The sequence below is a fragment of the Mus pahari genome, chromosome 12, assembly GCF_900095145.1.
Source record: "Mus pahari chromosome 12, PAHARI_EIJ_v1.1, whole genome shotgun sequence".
In the NCBI taxonomy this organism is placed as follows: domain Eukaryota; kingdom Metazoa; phylum Chordata; class Mammalia; order Rodentia; family Muridae; genus Mus; species Mus pahari.
Window position 1 is genome coordinate 88,863,863 of NC_034601.1, and position 19,145 is coordinate 88,883,007.

General features: G+C 43.1%; 1 protein-coding gene across 5 annotated transcripts in view; it reads right to left on the bottom strand.

Annotated features, from left to right (window-relative positions):
- C2cd2 (C2 calcium dependent domain containing 2) overlaps positions 1 to 19,145 on the bottom strand; it is a 62,071-nt gene that overhangs the window by 26,621 nt on the left and 16,305 nt on the right. For 3 of the 5 annotated variants that reach the window (XM_021209442.1, XM_029544198.1, XM_029544199.1), the window contains exons 3-5: positions 7,673 to 7,792; positions 5,473 to 5,577; positions 1,633 to 1,755 (exon numbers count right to left, since the gene is read on the bottom strand). In XM_021209442.1, the coding sequence (XP_021065101.1) occupies positions 1,633 to 1,755; positions 5,473 to 5,577; positions 7,673 to 7,792 (348 nt within the window). The remainder of the gene's footprint in view (positions 1 to 1,632; positions 1,756 to 5,472; positions 5,578 to 7,672; positions 7,793 to 19,145) is intronic. The other 2 variants (XM_029544197.1, XM_029544196.1) reach the window with 2 other exon arrangements.

Sequence of the window (19,145 nt, forward strand, 5' to 3'; positions counted from 1 at the left end):
GAGAGAGAGAGAGAGAGAGAGAGAGAGAGAGAAAGCCTGTAGTTGTGATCAGGTGTAATCCTTAATCAGTCTCTACCTTAGTCATTGAGGCAGGATCTCTCCCTTGAACACAAAGCTCACCAATACAGCTAGTCCAGTCTGTCAGCTTGCTTCAGGATCCCCTGACCTCTGCCTTCAGAGACTAAAATTATAGGCAGACTAGCACACACACCAGACATTTACTTTGGGTTCTAGGAATCCAAATTCCAGTCTTCATGCTGGCACAAGTGCTTTAACCACTAAGTTATAAGGATTCTACTTTGGGGCCATAAATACCGAGGTACTCAGTCAATACTGTTCTGAGTGTTTCTATGATGGCTGTAGGGGTGGGATCAATGTTCAGGTCAGACTTTTTTTTCTGAAACAAGGTATTGTGTCACCCAGACTTAATTGGCCTCAGACTCATTTTGTAATGGAGGATGACCTTGAACTTCTGATTTTCTGGTCCCTGCCTCCTTAGTGCTGGTATTAGAGGCATATGCCACCATGCCTAAGATATATGGTCTTAGAAATTGAATTCTGGATTTCAGGCATGCTGCATGGTACATGAGGACCCTTCCAACTAAGCTATAGTCCATAAGACCAACATGTAAACAGACAGACTGAATAAAGTAGATGGCCATTACTAGTGGGGTGGGCTTCACCCATCAGTTGAAAGCCTGAGTAGAAAAGTCTGAGCTATCCCCAAATGAGAAAGAATTCCTCCTTTCAGACAGCTCAACCTGAGCCATAGTCTTTTTCTGCTTTTAGAATCAAATAGAAAACACTAGTCCTCCTGGGCTTTGAGCTCTGAACCTGTGGTCAGTCTGGAGTTGGACCAAACCATCAACTCTCCTGGTGTTCAAGGCTTCAGACATGAGCTGGAACCATACCATGTATTTATTAGTCACAACATCATAACATACTTTACAAATCTCTCTCATCTCCATGCTCAAGTGTTCAATTTCTCTGGAGAGCTATCATGGGTGTGATACTTAATGAAACAGGACAATTTCATTTTAGAATGTGATTAATATGATAGCCTAGGACATTTTGTTTTTGAGTCCATGGATTCTGAAAATACAAAACTATTTTGTGAACTGTCTCAGATTTTTGTATTTCTGGTTACCAGTCCCCTCTGCTCTCCAAGAATCCACTATTAATAGGATTACTAGAAGATGAAGTAGCTTGGGCTTGCTCCTACCTACATGGATGTATAACTGATGGTGGTATTTGGGAAGACTGACTCCCCCTGCCTTATGCCTCTGAGAGCGAAGACTATAACCCCTACTGTTCTTATCTGCTCCTGAGCTTTGCCTGGCACCCTATAAGCAAAGGAGGATAAAGATGGCTTCTTGTATTCCTGTGACCCTAGTCACCTAGAACTTAGCATCAAATCCTGTCACCAGCTGACAGTGTTTATGGAAAAGTACAAACTGGAAGACCATAGCTTCAGCAATGAGTGGCCTGGCAAGCACTGATGGAGCTTGATCTTGAGGCTGTATTCTAATACCATGGGCAACATCTGACTGTGCAATGTCAGCCCCTCCATGGAAAGTGAAGGCACTAGAAACACAAGTTCAGAATCTCCTTTGTCCTATGATCTGGGCTTACCTGGGCTTCTTTGACCTGCGTGGGTTTGGTGCTCAGAAAAACAGATGGAGAGGCAGCATTAACTAGGTGCTTGAAAAGATCCTCAAGGGCTTCAGAAAGCATGTTTACCCCGAGTACCTGCTTCTGGAGAGAGACAGGTCATCATACACAAGAACCAGACAGGTGTGCTAGATGTTAAACCATCAGACAGCATCATTCGACTTTGGTTGGTTTGATGCTAGCTCTGATCTCTAGGACTGCAACTGTCCTGTTAGCTCATGACAAGCCAGGAATAACAGCAGTCTTTGGGAGCACACCCAATGAGAAATTGAGGACATTAGTACATAGTGAACCAATCATGTCACCAACTAGGTGGGGCTGAAGAGGCCCCTGAGCTGCAGAGGAGCACAGCCCAGTCAAGAACTTGAAGGCAGGCAGACAGAGCCAAGGCTTACGACAAGACAAGATGTGCGAAGACTCCAGGCCCCAAACACTGAACAGCAAGAAATATGTGCTGCTTTCAGTTATTGGATCTACCGATTGTAGCTGTATTGGTTATCTGTTTGTTGCTTTAACAAAAGCAACTTAAGGAAGGAAGGAAGGTTCATTTTAGCTCACAGTTTTAAGGCACAGTCTATCCTGACAGAGGGAAGGCAAGGTAGAAAAAATGCAAAGCAGCTAATCACAGTGTGTATCAGGAGGCAGAGAGAGATGAATGCTGGGGCTCAACTTGTTTTTGCTTTTCTTTTTCATGCTGGAACCCCAGCCTATGAGATGGTGTTGCCCACATTTAGGATGGGTCTTCCCATTTCAATTGAAATTCCCTCAAAGACTTGTTTGGAAGCTTGTTTCCACAGAGCCCATCAAGTTAAGAATCAAGCTTTAACTGCTACCACTATGTAATTCAGACATCTCCCATATTCAAGAAGTCAGGGTCCCAGTACCCCATGTGAAGCCTGTGAAGGGACCACAATAAGCTACCTGGGACTCGTTTTGCACCATTCTTATCTGGGTGCTGGTTCCTATTCATGTGTGCATGGTTCTGTTCTGTGTAGCAGATCTCTATAAATTAGTGGCTTTCAACTTGTAGGCCATCATGACCCTTTAGGGATAGAAAAGCCTCTCACATGGGGCTATTATATCAGCTGTCCTGCATATCAGATATTTACATTATAATTTATAACAGTAGCAAGATTATAGTTATGAAGTAGCAATGAAATAATTTTATTATTTGGGTGTCACTACAACATGACAAACTGTATAACGGGTTGCAGCATTCGGAAGGTTGAGAACCACTGCTATAAATGCTTTTAGTGCAAGTATTAGAGATAGAACCTATGGCTTTTCCTACATTGGGTAAGCATTACATCACTGGAATACATCCCCAGACCTTGTTTTATTTTTATTTTTTAAAGACAAAAATCTCATTGTGCATCCCAAGTTGGACTTAAACTCATGATCTTCCTGCTTCTGTCTCCCACAGACTAGGATTACAGGCCTATAGTACCACACTCAGATTTAAAGTATGTATTTTTAAAATATCAATTAATATGAAGGATACCTTGGTCTCCTTGAATCTTATTTCAGTATTATAGATTTCATTTTAACTCTTGAGAAAAAGGAATGTGTGGATATTTGCTAAGATGATAGGTCCCACTCTAATGCAGCCCAGGCATCCATGCCATATTTCTGAGGTTTGGGGAGAGAAGCTGTGATGGTCAAGTTCTACCAAGATCTAGAACCTTGGTTCCAATGCCATTATGTAGTAGGTAGCTTGAAAGCACCTTGGGTGCCATTTCCTCTCACTGGGTGCCCCATCTGGCTGTATAGGCAAGGTTCCCACTGGCTTATAAGACACCTGCAACATGTATAACAGGAACTGACTTTAGAAAGGAAGACTGGAGCAATCTGTGTTGTTGTAAGATAACTGGCCAGGCTTCCCTATGGTGAACTTAGCCTGTATCTATTGAAAGAGGACTTGAATCTCTAAAACATAAGGCCTCTAGTACCAAGAATCAAAATGTTTCCATGGCTCTTACTGGAAGCCAGCGTCTCTTATACATATGTATTAACTAGTTTCATTCTTTACATCACATTCCCTCCACTTTACAGATAAGGAAACTAAAGCAGAGAGAAGTCAGGTAACATTCACAGAGCCACACAGTCCATAATTAGGAGAGCCAAGAGTCAAATCCAAGTGATTAAAACAATTAAGAGCCTGTGCTTTGAAGTGGGAGGCCATTACCTATCGCCTCAATAGCCCCTTGATAACCTAAGTTAAAATAAAAGACACATGATATAGAATAACCATTTAAAATGTACGTCTCATTTTTCATTTGTACATACATAGTACTAAGCATCCACTACTTAACTATGTTCACCACTCTACAAATATGAACTCCAGACTCCATCCGATCAGGAGTCATGTCTCCAACCCCTGGCATCCATCTTTCCTTTTCTGTAGACTCCCTCCTCTGGACTGGATGTGTCTTAATGTTACATATGTCTCCTGAATCAGGCTTTGTTTATTGTTTGCAAGGCTAATCAGGATACAACATTCATCAGCATATCACTCCATTCCTGGCTGAATAATATCCCATATTATGGCTGTACCTCACATTGAGCTCTTGTTTCTCTGTCTGACCTGCACAATGGTTTCCTACTCAGTAGACAGAGGAACTCTGGACTGATAGCACTACATGCACAAGATACACAGATACCTATGCAGGGAAAAAAAACCCTCATACACATGAAAATAAAAAAAAATACATAAATCAACAAAGAAAGGGAAATCCTATACCTGTACACAGGCTGAGGCAAATTAATCAATATCAGATTGGTAACACAGCTACCCATGGAGAAAAATGACTCAAGAAACCATAAAGACTGGTGATTTTCCCCTAAGAAATTCTCCTTTCCACATAAGAAATTCAACGTTGCTGAGCCTGCCTATGTAGACAGCAGGTCTAGACAAATGATGTCATATTTAGAGAGAAGCAGGAAGCAGAAGGAGAAGGAAGGCACCACCCCAATTCATTCTCTCTTTCTTCTTCCTTTTGCTGTTTGCTTCTCTCAGACAAAAATATCAGTTGTCCAGGCCTGCTGTCCATACAGACAAGCCCTGACGTGTTCAATCTCTTCTGCTGAGAAGGGGGCCATCCTGTGTTCCAGATTCCTTATTCCCCCCCGCCCCCAGTAGCTGTGTTACCAGTCTCATATTAGTTAATTTTCCTCAGTCAGTATTTGTGTATGTGTGTGAAATTTACCAGCTCAAACCAAACCAAAGCCAAACCAAACAAACCCACACATTGCACACATCTACATAAAAGTATGAAGGCTGAGATAGTGACAGGACTGAGGTGGAGCACTTGTTTAGCATGTTCAAGGCCCTGAGTTCCATTCCGAACTCCAGAGAAAAAGTGAAGATAGAGAAAGCCAGAAGTGAGATGAAAGGAGAAAAGGGAAAGTACCTCTGTGCAAATACCCTGCAAGGCCCACACCTCTCTACTGCGGTGAGGCTTCAGTGGCTGACCTGGTTGAAGTGGAGCAGAACTACAAGGAAATGTTGTAAAAGCCACAGAAAGAATTCCCTTGTGCAACAAAGGAAAGTTACACTGGGATACTTTTCACACACTCACTGTAGCCCAGCTTCTGTCCTCATAACCTAAGGCCCCAGAAACCGGAAAGGCAACTGTCCTCTCTATCAAAGCTGACCCCACAGAGCCCTGTCTCTTGTGGCCTAAGTCAGAATGAGGAGAGTGGCAGGGGCCACCCACTTCCCAGCAATCCAATTTGAGACATGCCCTAGCCACTCATGCATCCTCAAACCAGTGAAAGAATGATAAAAACTTACGGACTGACCTCCCCTGGGGCCTGGGGCTGGATCTTGACGGCTGTTTCTGGTACATGGGTGAGAGACCACCTGATTTGGATGTCCTCTCTCTTCTCTTCCATGTGGAGTTCCACCTATGAGAACAAACCACCAACCAACAGTTACAGGGTAGCTGAGATCTTCACATGAGCCTTAATTACGTCTTATATGGATGTTGTTATGTGTGTCATGTACGTGCATACTGTGTATACATGTGTTGTATGTGTGTGCACATTGCATGTGTATACTGTGCTGTATTTGTACAAAGTGCATGCATATAATATGTACATGCAGTATGCTGTGTACATGTGTACTGAAGTTCTCTGTGTGTTCATTCTTTTAAGATTTATTTTTATTTTATGTGGGTGCTGGTTGATTTTTGTTATCTTGACCCAAACCTAAACATACATTGAAATCATAGCAGATTAGCCTATAGTCAAGTATGCAGGGATTTTGATTACTGACTGATATGGAAGAGCACAATTCACTGTAGGCAGTGCTACCCCTGAGCAGGTAGTCCTAGGTTGTATAAGAAAACAAACTGAGCAAGCTTTGACAAGCAAGTCAGTAAGAAGCACCCCTCCATGGCCTCTGTTTCAGTTCCTGCCTCCAGATTCCTACCTTGAGCTTTTACCCTGATTTCCTTCAGTGATGGAGTGTTACCTGAGAGTTATAAGCTGGAATGAACTCTCTCCTCCCAAGTTGCTTTTGGTCATAGTGTTTTATTACAGCAACAGAAAACTAATTAAGATAATGTATTTGAGTTGCCTGTATGTATGTAAGTATACTCTGTGCATGCCTGGTGCCCCTGGAGGCCAGAAGAGGTGAGGTGGCACCTGGAACTGGAGTTATGAAAGATTGTAAGCCACCAAGAGAATGCTGGACACCAAACCCAGGACATCTGCAAGAACAGCATATACTCTTAACCTGAGCCATCACTCCAGCCCCTATGTGTTTTTTTTAGTCACATGTTCTCACAGACAATGACTTGGTACACTTGGTCTACCATGTTCTTCCAGAATAGATGTTAAGATCCTGCTAAACTCCTATCCAGTTTCTCCTCTGCCCAGGTAGCTCTCAGGCCAGGTGTCACTGACACTCCATACCCTTATTTAAATGAGGAACTCCTAGTGCTCTGTACTTCTGTTTCTGTCACCAAGGCATAAGAGAATGGAGAGAGTAAAGGGACCCAGTGCACCCTGTCTTCAGTTCTGTGAATGGCCTATATCCATATCCACATGTCCCTGGGATGATATATAGACTACCATGGAACACTCCCTGCGCCCCCCCCCCCCTCACCTAGGCTACTCCAGCAGCCTCAACTGGTCTCCTATATTGGACAGTCCTACTCATGTAGAGTAGGCAGAATCATGGAGAGATGGCCAGGCCTTCATCCATGAAGCCTTATACATAAGGCCAGGCATGGTAAACAGGACCTGGCAGGTGTGATTAGGACCTGAACCTTAAGGTGCTGAGAACATCTTATATCTCCAGGTGACCAAAGGGAATCATAAGCATCTTTAACAATAATAGAGGCTAGAAGAACAGGCCAGTAGGTATGGTTTGAGAACTACACCCATGCTGACTGAGCTGAAAAAGAACAAGGCATGGTGACCAAGCATAGAATGAGGTGGTATGCAAGTTCTTTACAATTAATATATAGCCAACAGTAACATTAGCCTGCAGTCCTGTAGCCCTAAAACTGCCTCCATTTTTATCACTGTGGATAAAAATCATTTTATTATTTGTGTCCACTTGCAAAAGATCATCACAGCTGGGCTTACCAAATGCTGCCATTCCCTCACAGGACGGGCAGGATGGATCCTGGGACCCTTACCCAGTTATCTAGTCCCTTCTCCCAACCAATATTCCCCTAATTCCACATGGCCTCAGAGAGGGGACAGAGTATATAGGATGAAAGAACTAGAGGAGGAGACTTCAACTACATAGCTGTGGGGAGTCACCATCTAAGTTGGGTACAGACCTTACAGGGTGGTGTGCTTTTCTGAGTCATGTTCATGGTGACTTACAGTTTAAAGATAATGACCTGATTCATAATTAATAAGAATGATACTCAGATCCCTGTAACTCAGCATGGAGGAATCCTCCCTGAGTCCCTCCTATGGTAGGGAACACAAGGTCATGACTACCATGTATTTCCTGTGACTGATAGCATATACACAGCCTTACCTTTAAATGAAACGGGGAAAGATGGACATCATACAGCTGGCACTCCGAGCCTGTGGTGGAGGCAGGCCCTGCACTGACCAAGAACTGAAGGGTCTCACCCACCACATGACAGATCACCACCTGGAGAGACGGGATAGAGAATCTTCAGAGGACAGCAAGGATGGTGCCTACCATGGACAGCTTCATATTCCTGAATATCCTGAGATCTAGGAGCACATAGGCCTAGCAGGAGTTCACCTAAAAAAATCACCTTGCTTCTCAATTCTGGAAGAAACTGGTTCACCTTTCTTTCCATTCCTGTGACACTGCTCTCAAGAGATGGATGACAGGGACTGGTTATGTGGATCGGAGTCCACAGAAGGTTAGAACAACAACAACAACAAATGTTTGGATAAGAAATGTCACTGATTCATGTTAAAAATAAATGTTCTATAAACAATCCTTTCTGGAAATTTTGATAACAGAAGAACTCCACAGACCAACGACTGATGCAGGGAAATGTCGTTGTTCCCAGGGCCTGTGCCTTTTACTGCTTTAAAACAAAACAATAAAACAGAGAAGGCCTTGCTGCGTGACTATCAAGATATTCTAGAACCTTCTACACTGAGCCCATCAGCACTGTACTAGGAATACATGTGGCTTGAGGCGGGAGGTGGGTGTGCTTTAAACTTCCTAAGAAGGTTTGATTTCCAAGGATACATAAAGCTGCCCAACAGCCATCCCTTAAGAGACACAGAACATCTAAGCACTTGAGTAAACCTAGGAAGGAATCAGGCCAATAACTAAATTCAAAGGACTTGAGGATCCCTAGAACGCAAGACTCCAATGCTCATGATTCGCTACTTGTGATGGCCAATGTTAGCTGTAAACTTGACAGGGTCTGGAACCACCTAGTAGACAAGGTTCTGTTCACAGCCACGAGGGATTCTTTAGATTAGGTTAGCTCTGCACACCTGTGGGGGATTATCTTGCTTAAGTTAATTGAGGTGGAAAGACATATTATAAAGGAGAGCAGCAGGGTCCCCTGGCTTGAGTCTAGACTGCATAAAAAGAAGCTATCCGAGCATCCATCACTCTGCTTCCTGGATAAAGATGCAGAATGACTCCAAGCCCTTCCTCCCTTTAGCTGCTACTGTCAGATATTTTATCACAGTCATGGGAGAAAAGCCTGAGAAGCCACTCGCCTCCCCAACCCCAGTGCTGATAGCATCACTAACGGGGCTACTTCAGGTTGGGAAGTCTTTTCAAAACGTCCCAATTCCTTCCCAGCCCTACCGCACCTCATCAGTCACACACACTAGCCTCTGTTAGTGCCTCATGGTATATCGCCCACCTCAGTGGTGTGGGAATAGGAAGCTGCCTCTGTTCGTTCATCCCTTCTTTCTTTCTTTCTTTCTTTCTTTCTTTCTTTCTTTCTTTCTTTCTTTCTTTCTTTCTTTCTTTCTTTTTCTTTCTTTCTTTCTTTCTTTCTCCTTTTTAATTTTTTTTATTTTATTTTTTATTCTTTCAGGGTCTCAGCCTGTAGTCCAGGCTGACCTGAACTCACTATTGAGCTGAGGCAGGCAACAGAACTCTCAGCCTTCTAAAGTTTTTTTGTTTTTTGTTTGTTTGTTTGTTTGTTTGTTTTAAATACGAGTACACTGCAGCTGTCTTCAGACACATCAGAAGAGTGCATTGGGTCCCATTACAGATGGTTGTGAGCCACCATGTGGTTGCTGGGAGTTGAACTCAGGACCTCTGGAAGAGCAATCAATGCCCTTAACCACTGAGCCATCTCTCCAGCCCAACTCTCAGCCTTCTAAACACTGGAATTATAGGCTCATGTTACAAAACCTCTCTTAATCACAACTTTTTTTTTTAAATTTAAGAGTCTTACTTTGTAGTTCATTATGTAACTCAGACTCATCTCAAACCCATGACACTTCTTTTGCCTTGATCACCTGAGTAGCTGGGATGAAAGGAATGAGCCACCACACTTGGCTTACCTCAACATTTTGATATGTCAATCCAAGCAAACAGCTCTCACTGGACAGCCAGCCATAAGAGCCGAACCCCTCCCCAGGGCTCTGCTCTGCCACCTGAGAGCCACAATGCTTCATTTGTCTAATAGAGGAGAACCAAATTGCTTTAAGTTGGTAATATTCTTAATCTATATTAATGTTGATCCACAATAAGGATTAGTTTTCTCAACCCACACAGAAGGCTTCGCTTTAAGGTCTTTAAACTGAACAGCAGCAAGCAGGATCCCCTACAAGTTTAGGGACCCTGGCAAATTACCAGCCATCTTGAAGGGCCAGAATGCCCAGGGTTAACACCTACTTGATGGTCTATAAAGAATAGAGACCTGGTTGTGAATCCAGAGCTCCCTCAAAGATAATGACTAGGTTTTCTAGTTAGCCCCTCAGTCTGTATTATGTAGACCTGTCCAAGCATAGTTTTTAGTTTCTTCTGCCATGAGTTCCAAATATCTGCTCTGGAATGCCAATGTGTAATCATATGTGCTTATACATGTGATGTATGTATGTGTGCTGATTTGCTAACCCATCTAGGCAAATGCAGGGGCCAGAGGTTGATGTCTGTTCTACTCAATTGCATCTCTATTTTTTGAGATAGAATCTCTCGTTGAACCTGGGGCTCACCATTTCTGCCAGACTGGCTGACCAGCAACCCCCCCAGGATCTGCCTGTCTGTCCCTACCACTGGGTTACATATGGACACTGCCGCACCTGACTTTTAAGTTGGTTCTGGGGATCTAAACTCAAGTCCTCATAATTGCATGGCAGACTCTAGAAGCCTGCCTGTCTCCATCTCCTCAGCACTGGATTACAAGCACATGCCACCATCTCCAGCATTTATTTTTAAACATGAATTCTGGGATGGAACTCAGGTCCTCATACTTGCAAGGCAAACACTTTGCCAACAACTCCCCCCCCCCGACTCCCCAAGTCAAGCAGTGGCTTTTTTGAAAGGTTAAGTATCATTAGTATATACTATTAAGCTGGCACTTGCCTCCCAGGAATGAGTTTACTAGATTAAAAAAAAAAAAACAAAATCAAACAAAAGACCTCAGCCACAGACCTGCCTGAGTCCTGAGATCTTTTCTCCCCAATCACCCACAGAATCCTAAGTGAGGCCACCATTTCAGAACAGAAGGCTGACTATAATTCCCAATAAACACTGTCCTTTTCAAGAACAAAAATGGTCAAGGTGGCTGTGGTAGGCATATAAGCATGTGTCTAGGCTTCTAATAGGTTTTCTCTGCTGATGAAATAAGTTAATTCAAGTCAAATTAAAAATATAAAAGCAGGTTTATTTGGGAATGGCCCCCAGGTGAATTCACCTGTCTCAGGGCACAAGACTGAAGAAGTCACCATGCAGACAAGGGAGACAGGGACATAGGGAGGGAGAGGAAGAAGAAGAAAGAGGGGGGGAGGGAGGCAGGGAAGGAGAGAGGCAGAGAGAGAGAGAGAGAGAGAGAGAGAGAGAGAGAGAGAGAGAGAGAGAGATCTGGAGTGGATAGTGGTCCTTTTAATCAGAAACACACACCTGACACACCTGGTGGTGTGTGATGTAAGCAGTAGCAAGGTTCCTGAGAACAAGCCAGTAGAACTGCCTATATACTAACAGGGTTAGGAGTCACAAGTTTGTAATCTACAAGCTTCTAGGGGTGAAGGAGAGAGACTCAGGTCACTGACACCATTCTGTCACACAGCATGTCCTAGCAAATAGCAGCCAAAGTCCTGTTCTCCTTTTTTTTTTTTTTTTCCTGTCTTGCTTCAATACCTTACACCCACACACACAGCTCTTGTCTGGGAAATATGTCTTGTGTAGACAGGAAGCCCCAGATTCTTGCCAAAGGTTCTCCCAAATCATGCAGTCATGCTGTTGCTTGCCAACAGGGAAGCCTAACCCTTTAAAATCTCACCACTGTTTCACTTTCCAACTTACCTGTGGTGTAACTCCTCTCAGAACATTCTAGAACTAGGGGCACAGCTGATAAATTCATCTAAAGAGTTACTGAGTATATTTTTCACTTGGATCACATGCTATAAGGAAGGAGTCATCAAATAAAAAGGAAGTCCATCTATTACCAGAGCTGTCAAGTCAGAGGGCAGGCTCTGGCAGCCCTCAGGGACTTGGCCATGAGTCCTCAAATAAGCCAAATAACAATAGAAAAGCAGAGAAAGGAAATGTATTCAATTTGGCCACACTGGGAAGAAGAAAATAAGAAAGAGGTTTAATTACCCCTTAAGTCTGTCTTGTCTCCTGCAGTGGGGGCTGAAATGAGGATTAGGTTCAAATGGAGGGCAAGAGGTATGTACAGCTAAGCAGTCATGTTAAAGGTAGGATCCTGCCCATCACTGTTCTGTAAGGTCTTGGCTCCCATTTCTCTTACAATGTGGTCTGAGAAAGTGTGGGATCCTTTTCAGGGGCAAGTTCTTCCTCTAGCTGGTATCAGAACGTATCCTTTTCTTTACTCAACATGAGATTCCTTAGGAAATCAGTTATTTGGGACACACTGTTTTCTTTTTCTTTCTTTCTTTTTTTTTTTTTTTTCTCTTTTTTTTGGTTTTTCGAGACAGGGTTTCTCTGTATAGCTCTGGCTGTCCTGGAACTCACTCTGTAGACCAGACTGGCCTCGAACTCAGAAATCCCCCTGCCTCTGTCCCCCAAGTGCTGGGATTAAAGGCGTGTGCTACCACCACCCAGCAAGGAGGGGCATGAGTGTCTCTCTCTCTCTCTCTCTCTCTCTCTCTCTCTCTCTCTCTCACACACACACACACACACACACACACACACACACACACACACACACATTAAACTTTTCCCTAGAGGATTTTGACCCATTACCAGTTCCCAAATCAGGTGTCATTCCCAGCTCTGCAATCTATTCCCACCTCTACAAACATTCTTAAAGATATGAGGAGGATATCAAACCCATTGTCTACTCTTAAACATTGGGTCTTCAGTATAAAGTAAAACCAGCCAGAGTTAAGTACTATCACATCTACAGGATTCGTTCGGCCTATATGATGGTCTACATTAACTGTCAACTTGATAGAACCTAAAATCACTTGGGAGACAAGCCTCTGGGCATGTCTGTGAGGGCATGTCTAAACTGGGTTAATTGAGCTGGGAAGACTCATCCTGAATGTTGTCAGTACCACCCCATAGGCTGGGGTCCTGGACATAAACAGAGAGAAAGCCAGCTGAGTACCAGCACTCATCTGTCGAATTCCTGGGAGTAGGTTCAATGTGACCAGCTGCCTTAAGCTCCTGTCCGACGCCTTCTCCAACAGGAAGAACTTCACCCTCTCAGACTACAAACTAGAATAAATCCTTCCTCCCTTAAATATCTTTTACCAGATATTTTGTCACAGCAATGAGAAAGTAACCAGTGTATCCTATTTGCTCACAGGTCACATGAATAGACCTGAAGGCTTATTTCATAAGGAACTCTCCCAGAGGGCTAAAATGAAAAATTCTGTAAACGGGATGGCAAATAACTCCAAGGCATGCTAAGTAGATAGGGTGTGCCTGAACCACACTGGTTCCCTGTTCTGGATTCTAACTCTCACTCCAGCAGGGTTCTCTGCTCATATCAAGGTATTATGAAGCCAAAAAGGATTCTTTCCCCTAATACTATACTACAAGGAGAATAATGACTATGTAATATGGATTCACACAGAGACATCTGCATATAAGCTTTCTCCCTCAAGGACTCAGCATGCAAAAACATGGAAAAAATGTTCCCTTTAATAGGAAGACTGGAAGGAACTGGATCTTTTCCTTGCTGGCACTTAGTGCTTCCTATTGAAGGCCAAGTTATCTACCCATAATGTTATGTATTCCAAAATCTACCAGCCCCCAGCAAGGATCATTTTACCATGTGTCAATCAATACCCAACAAGCAAGTTCTCTTGGGGAAGTGTCTACAGTGGCATTCTGAGGGTGGAACTTCCCAGGAGGAGCTTCTACCTGCCATGGGAAGGATCCAACCTCAAAACAATTGCACAACCTATTAGCATTTTAGCATACATACCAGGTTAATGGTATGACTGAAATTTCAAGTCAAAGAAGTAAACAAAAAGATCAATGAAGATTCTGTTAGGAGAAATAAAGACAAATTTGCAGAATTCACCACAATTTCAGCATACAAAGGATAATAACCATGCAGGTACAAATAAGTGCACACTACTGGCTGCACACCCTGAGAGGCTGTGGCCTTGCTTTTGTCTACCCTGCCTGTTGCTATGGTTTCACAATCTCATGGGATGCCTCATTCTTTGTTGAATCTTCCTTTCTCATCTCTTCTATGATAAAGGTAGACAGATGCAATAGCCACAGAGAATGTTGTGCACAGTGGCCAGAATCACCACTTGGTAGCTCTGTTCTTTGGCCAAGTGACTTACCCTCTTGTCTCAGTTTCCTCTCCATCCAATGGCACTATCTTCTCACAGAGTATCATGAGCACAAATGAAAAGAAACACAGCCTGGGCCCATCACACCCAAGACCATCAGAGGTATGAATGTTGTGGGATGGTATGGAATCCTCCCTCTGTTTTTCTAGGCTCAGACCTACTGGGGAAGGATTTGCAATTAATAGACATAGACCCTATGGCCTGGAGTAAGGAGCAAGCACCCACCCACTCCAAGCTCAGGAGCCTGACTGGGCCTTTCCTACATTATGAGCAGGCACAAATTTTTATTTAAAACTTTAGCCTAAGTTGGTCCTTATACCATTAGGAACCTTGGCTTGGGTCAAAAATACCTATCACAGGGCACTGTACCACTCATCTAGAAAGGTGACATCATTTGCAGTCTTTGAGGTTGGTTCTATGTGTGGCCACTGCTGGTACTGGTAAGTTTCCCAAATATATGTTACAGCAGAATTCTCAGGGTACAAGCAAACCTAACAGCCTAGCTCAGCTACATGCTCCAGTACACCTACTGAAGTGACAAATACTTATAAAAAGCAGAGAAAGAAGTATACACTGTGATTTGAATCTTTCTGTTCCCTTTCCACCCTATCTCTCACCCTGTTCCCTCCCTCTATCTACCCCTGAAGTCTGCTTTATTTCCCCATCTCAGTGAGACTCAATCATCTTCCCTTGGGTCCTCCTTATTACTTAGCTTCTTTGGGCCTGTGGGTTGTAGCATGGTTATTCTATGCTTTATGGCTAATATCTACTTATAAGTGAATATATACCATGATTGTCTTTCTGGGTCTGAGTTACCTCACTCAGGATGATCTTTTCTAGTTCTATCCATTTGCCTGCAAATTTCATGATGTCTTTGTTTTTAATAGCTGAGTAATATTCCATTGTATAAATGTACCACATTTTCTTTATCCAATCTTCAGTTGAGGGACATATAGGTTTATAGTTTCCGGCTATTACAAATAAAGCTGTGCCTATAAATATAGTTGAGCAAGTGTCTTTGTGGTATGGTGGAACATCTTTTGAGTATATGCCCAGGAGTAGTATAGCTGGGTTTTGAAGTAGTTCAATTCCCAATTTTCTGAGAAACTGCCAAATTGATTTCCAAAGTGGTTGTACAAGTTTGCACTCCCACTAGCAATGAAGAAGTGTTCCCCTTGCTCCACATCTTTACCGGCATGAGCTATCACTTGATTTTTTTGATCTTAGACATTCTGACAGGCACAAGATGGAATCTTAGAATTGTTTTGATTTGCATTTCCCTAATGACTAAGGATGTTGAACATTTCTTTAAGTGCTTCCCAGCCATTAGAGATTCCTCTGTTGAGAATTCTCTGTTTAGCTCTGTACCCTATTTTTAGTTGGGTTATTTGGTTTGTTGATTATAAGTTTTTGAGTTCTTTATATATATTGGATATCAGCCTTCTTACTGATGTAGGATTAGTGAAATTAGTTTCCCATTCTTTTGATTGCCATTTTGTCCTATTGATGGTGTCTTTTGCCTTACAGAAGCTTTGCAGTTTCATGAGGTCCCATTTATTAATTATTGATCTTAGTGCCTAAGTTGTTCTGTTCAGGAAGTTGTCTCCTGTGCCAATGTGTTCAAGACTATTCCCCTCTATTTGTTCTATCATATTTAGTGCATCCAGTTTCATGTTGAGGTATTTGATCTACTTGGACTTGAATTTTGTGTAAGGTGATAGATATGGATCTATTTGTATTTTTCTACATAGAGATATCTGGCTAGACCAGCAACATTTGTTGAATATGCTTTCTTTTTTCTATTATATAGTTTTAGCTTCGTTTTCAAAAATCAAGTGTCCGTAGGTATGTGGATTTACTTCTGAGTCTTTGATTTCATTCCATTAATCAATCTGTCTGTTTTTATGCCAATACCATTTGGTTTTTATTTCTATTGCTCTATAGTATAGTTTGAAATCAAGGATGATGAAACTTCCAGTTCTTTTATTTACAGGATTGTTTTAGCTGTTCCAGGGTTTTGTTTTTCCATGTGAAGTTGAATATTGTTCTTTCAAGGTCTATAAAGAATTGTGCTCAAGTCTGGGGAGGAGAGAGAGAGAACTGGGAGAGAGAACTGGAATTTATGGGATGGGGCATCTCTAAGACAAGCTAGAATGGAAACTCCCAGGAATCTATGAAGGTGACCCTATCTAAGTCTCCTAGCAGTGGAAGATATGGAACCTGAAATGGTCATCTCCTATAACCAGGCAGGATTTCCAGTGGAGGGATGGGGACACCAACCCAGGCACAAAACCTTCAAACCACAATTCGTCCTTTCTACAAGATGTGCAGGGATAAAGATGGAATGGAAATAGAGAGAATGGCCAACCAGTGACTGGCCCAACTTGAGACCCATGCCATGAGAGAGAGTCCACCCTTGGCACTATTGATGATATTCTGCTAGGAGCCTAGCATAACTGTCATCTGAGAGGTTTTACTCAATAGCTGACAGAAACAGATGCAGACTCACAACCAAACAGTAGGCAAAACTCAATGAATCTTGTGGAAGAGTGGCTGGAAGGGTTGCAGGAGCCAGAGAGGTCAAAGACACCACAAGATAACCTACAGAATCAATTAACCTGGACCCATAGGGGCTCACAGAAATTGAACTACCAACCAGAAAGTATACATGACAGACCTAAGCCCCCTACACATATGTAACAGACATGCAGCTTGGTTTTCCTGTGGGTCTCCTTACAGCAAGAGCACTGGCAGTCTGTGACTATGCTGCCTGCTTCCTTTCCACTAATTAGGCTGCCTTATCTGCCTCAATAGGAAAAGATGAACCTAGTCCTGTTGCAACTTGATAGGCCAAGGTAGGTGATACCCATTGGAGGCCTCCCTTTCCCTGAAACGACAACAACAACAACAACAACACTGTGATTATATTGGAAGAGGAACCAATAAAGGGTCTTGATCCCAAGTCTATCTGGGACAACTTAAAGAGTAGGGAAAGAGTGTTATAGCTAAGCAGCTAGTCAAGGTGCTCCATCCATCACTGTCTTAACTTCAATCTTCCCTGCCAGAAAGTCTGATAAGCTGTCAGCACTGTGTGAAATCTCTTCCTGGTAGACAAGTTCCACCCTTGACTGGCACCAAACTTTAGTCTTTCTTTTTCCTGAGCACAGAATTAACTCTTTGGGCTTCATTGTTTCGCTAGGCCAATGGTGGACAAGAAGGACACCAATGTCTCCTTAGAATCTCTTCTCTTCTGCCAAGGGTTACATTGCATTTAAAACAACACCCACCCCATCTGTTAAAGAGTTATGACTGCGTGGATGGCCATGGCATGGTAGGGTTCCTTTTGTCATTGGGTCTTGTACCTAGATTGTTAAAACACCAGGTAGAGAAACCTCTGATCCAGCTGAGAGACAAAGAATAACCACATTGCACACTGTGGAGGATGGACTGACTCCAGGCTACTCTTTTATGGAAATAGAACCTTGTATCTCTTGGGTGGAACACTCTAGAACAGACTTCTCCCAGGATGTGAGGAAAGAGAATGTAGTTAGGAACTAGTTGTAATTAAGTATGTAATTAATTAAGTCTAGGAGAAATCACCAGTTGATGCATGCTGAGACTAACCAAGGAGACAGAAAGACCTCAGGAGAGCAGAGCCCAGGCCCATGGATCATCTCTTTACACCAGGCCTTGCTATAATCAGTAGCTGATAGCTAGGCCAGTCTTGTGCCTGGAGGAAGTTTCATCTATTCATCTAACAGGATGCCCCTTGAGGGAAATTACCACAGGAAAATGCCACTACTCTTCAGGTTGCTGTGGGTGATAAGCAGGTGTCTCTTGTGAACTAATGAGACAGGTGGTTGCTGGAAGTCCCTAGACAGGTTCCAGGTAGGCTTCATCAGAAAGACTAAGAGTTCTAAAAAGCCATGAGGTCCAGGTTAACAAGCAACTGAACAATAATCAGTCATTCAGATTGCTGAAGCCATCATCCAAGTTCAGGTGAAGAAGGGAGGTCCTGGGAGGAATCATGTCCAGAGGGGCCAGGGGCGATGCCTACTCCATACACATTATGTACACGTCTTTCATTTATAAATTCATAAACTGGAAATAATACAAACTGTTTTCCTGGGTTCTACGAGCCAGTCATGCAAAGCCCCAATTTGTCCCCTGCTAATCAAAAGTGGGGTATGCAGTGGGGCCAGGCTTATAGGCCTCAGCCTGAAACCCAGCTAGTTACACTCACTTCTTTCTAGTTGTGAGGGTCAGAATTGAACTGAATGGGAAAATACTCAGTGTGAAGATACTCACTAAGAAATGCAATGCCCAAAAGTGCCCTGTGTGAACCAGACTACTCCAGACTCAGTGCAGGGTGGGCAGATCCTGAAACTTGCCCCTGTCCTTGGTACTTTCTCTGTTCAAGCCTTAAGAGATCTCACTGAGGGCTGTGGAGAGGGACTGGTGTTGAACCTGTGTTTGCACAGAGATCTTGAAAGGCTACAGGACAAAGTTCAAGCTTAGGGCCCATTGTATAAGTTCACAAGCCAATTAGCCAGTCCTCACTCTTATTCAGCTGGGAGAAGACTTATGCAATGGAACATGCTGGGCTTGGGAGGACCTGTTCCTTTCTTAGCACAAGATATGTAGCCTTGGCGAAGGCCAAGTCAGAAAGATGAAAACAAGACCTGAGGCTATGGGGGAAGCTGGCAGGGAGGGCTTCTGAACACTCTCGGAATTAAAAGTTTTCATTTCTCTACACCATGAACTTTGGGTCCTCAAGTTCTCAAGAATTCTGCATAGCAGGGATATGTTGGGAAAGTGATAAAGAATTCACTGGAAGCCGGGCAGTGGTGGCGCACACCTTTAATCCCAGCACTTGGGAGGCAGAGACAGGCGAATTTCTGAGTTCGAGGCCAGCCTGGTCTACAAAGTGAGTTCCAGGACAGCCAGGACTATATGGAGAAACCCTGTCTCGAAAAAAAACAAAACAACAACAACAAAAAAAAACAAAAACAAAAAGAAAGAAAAAAAGAAAGAAAGAAAGAAAGAAAGAA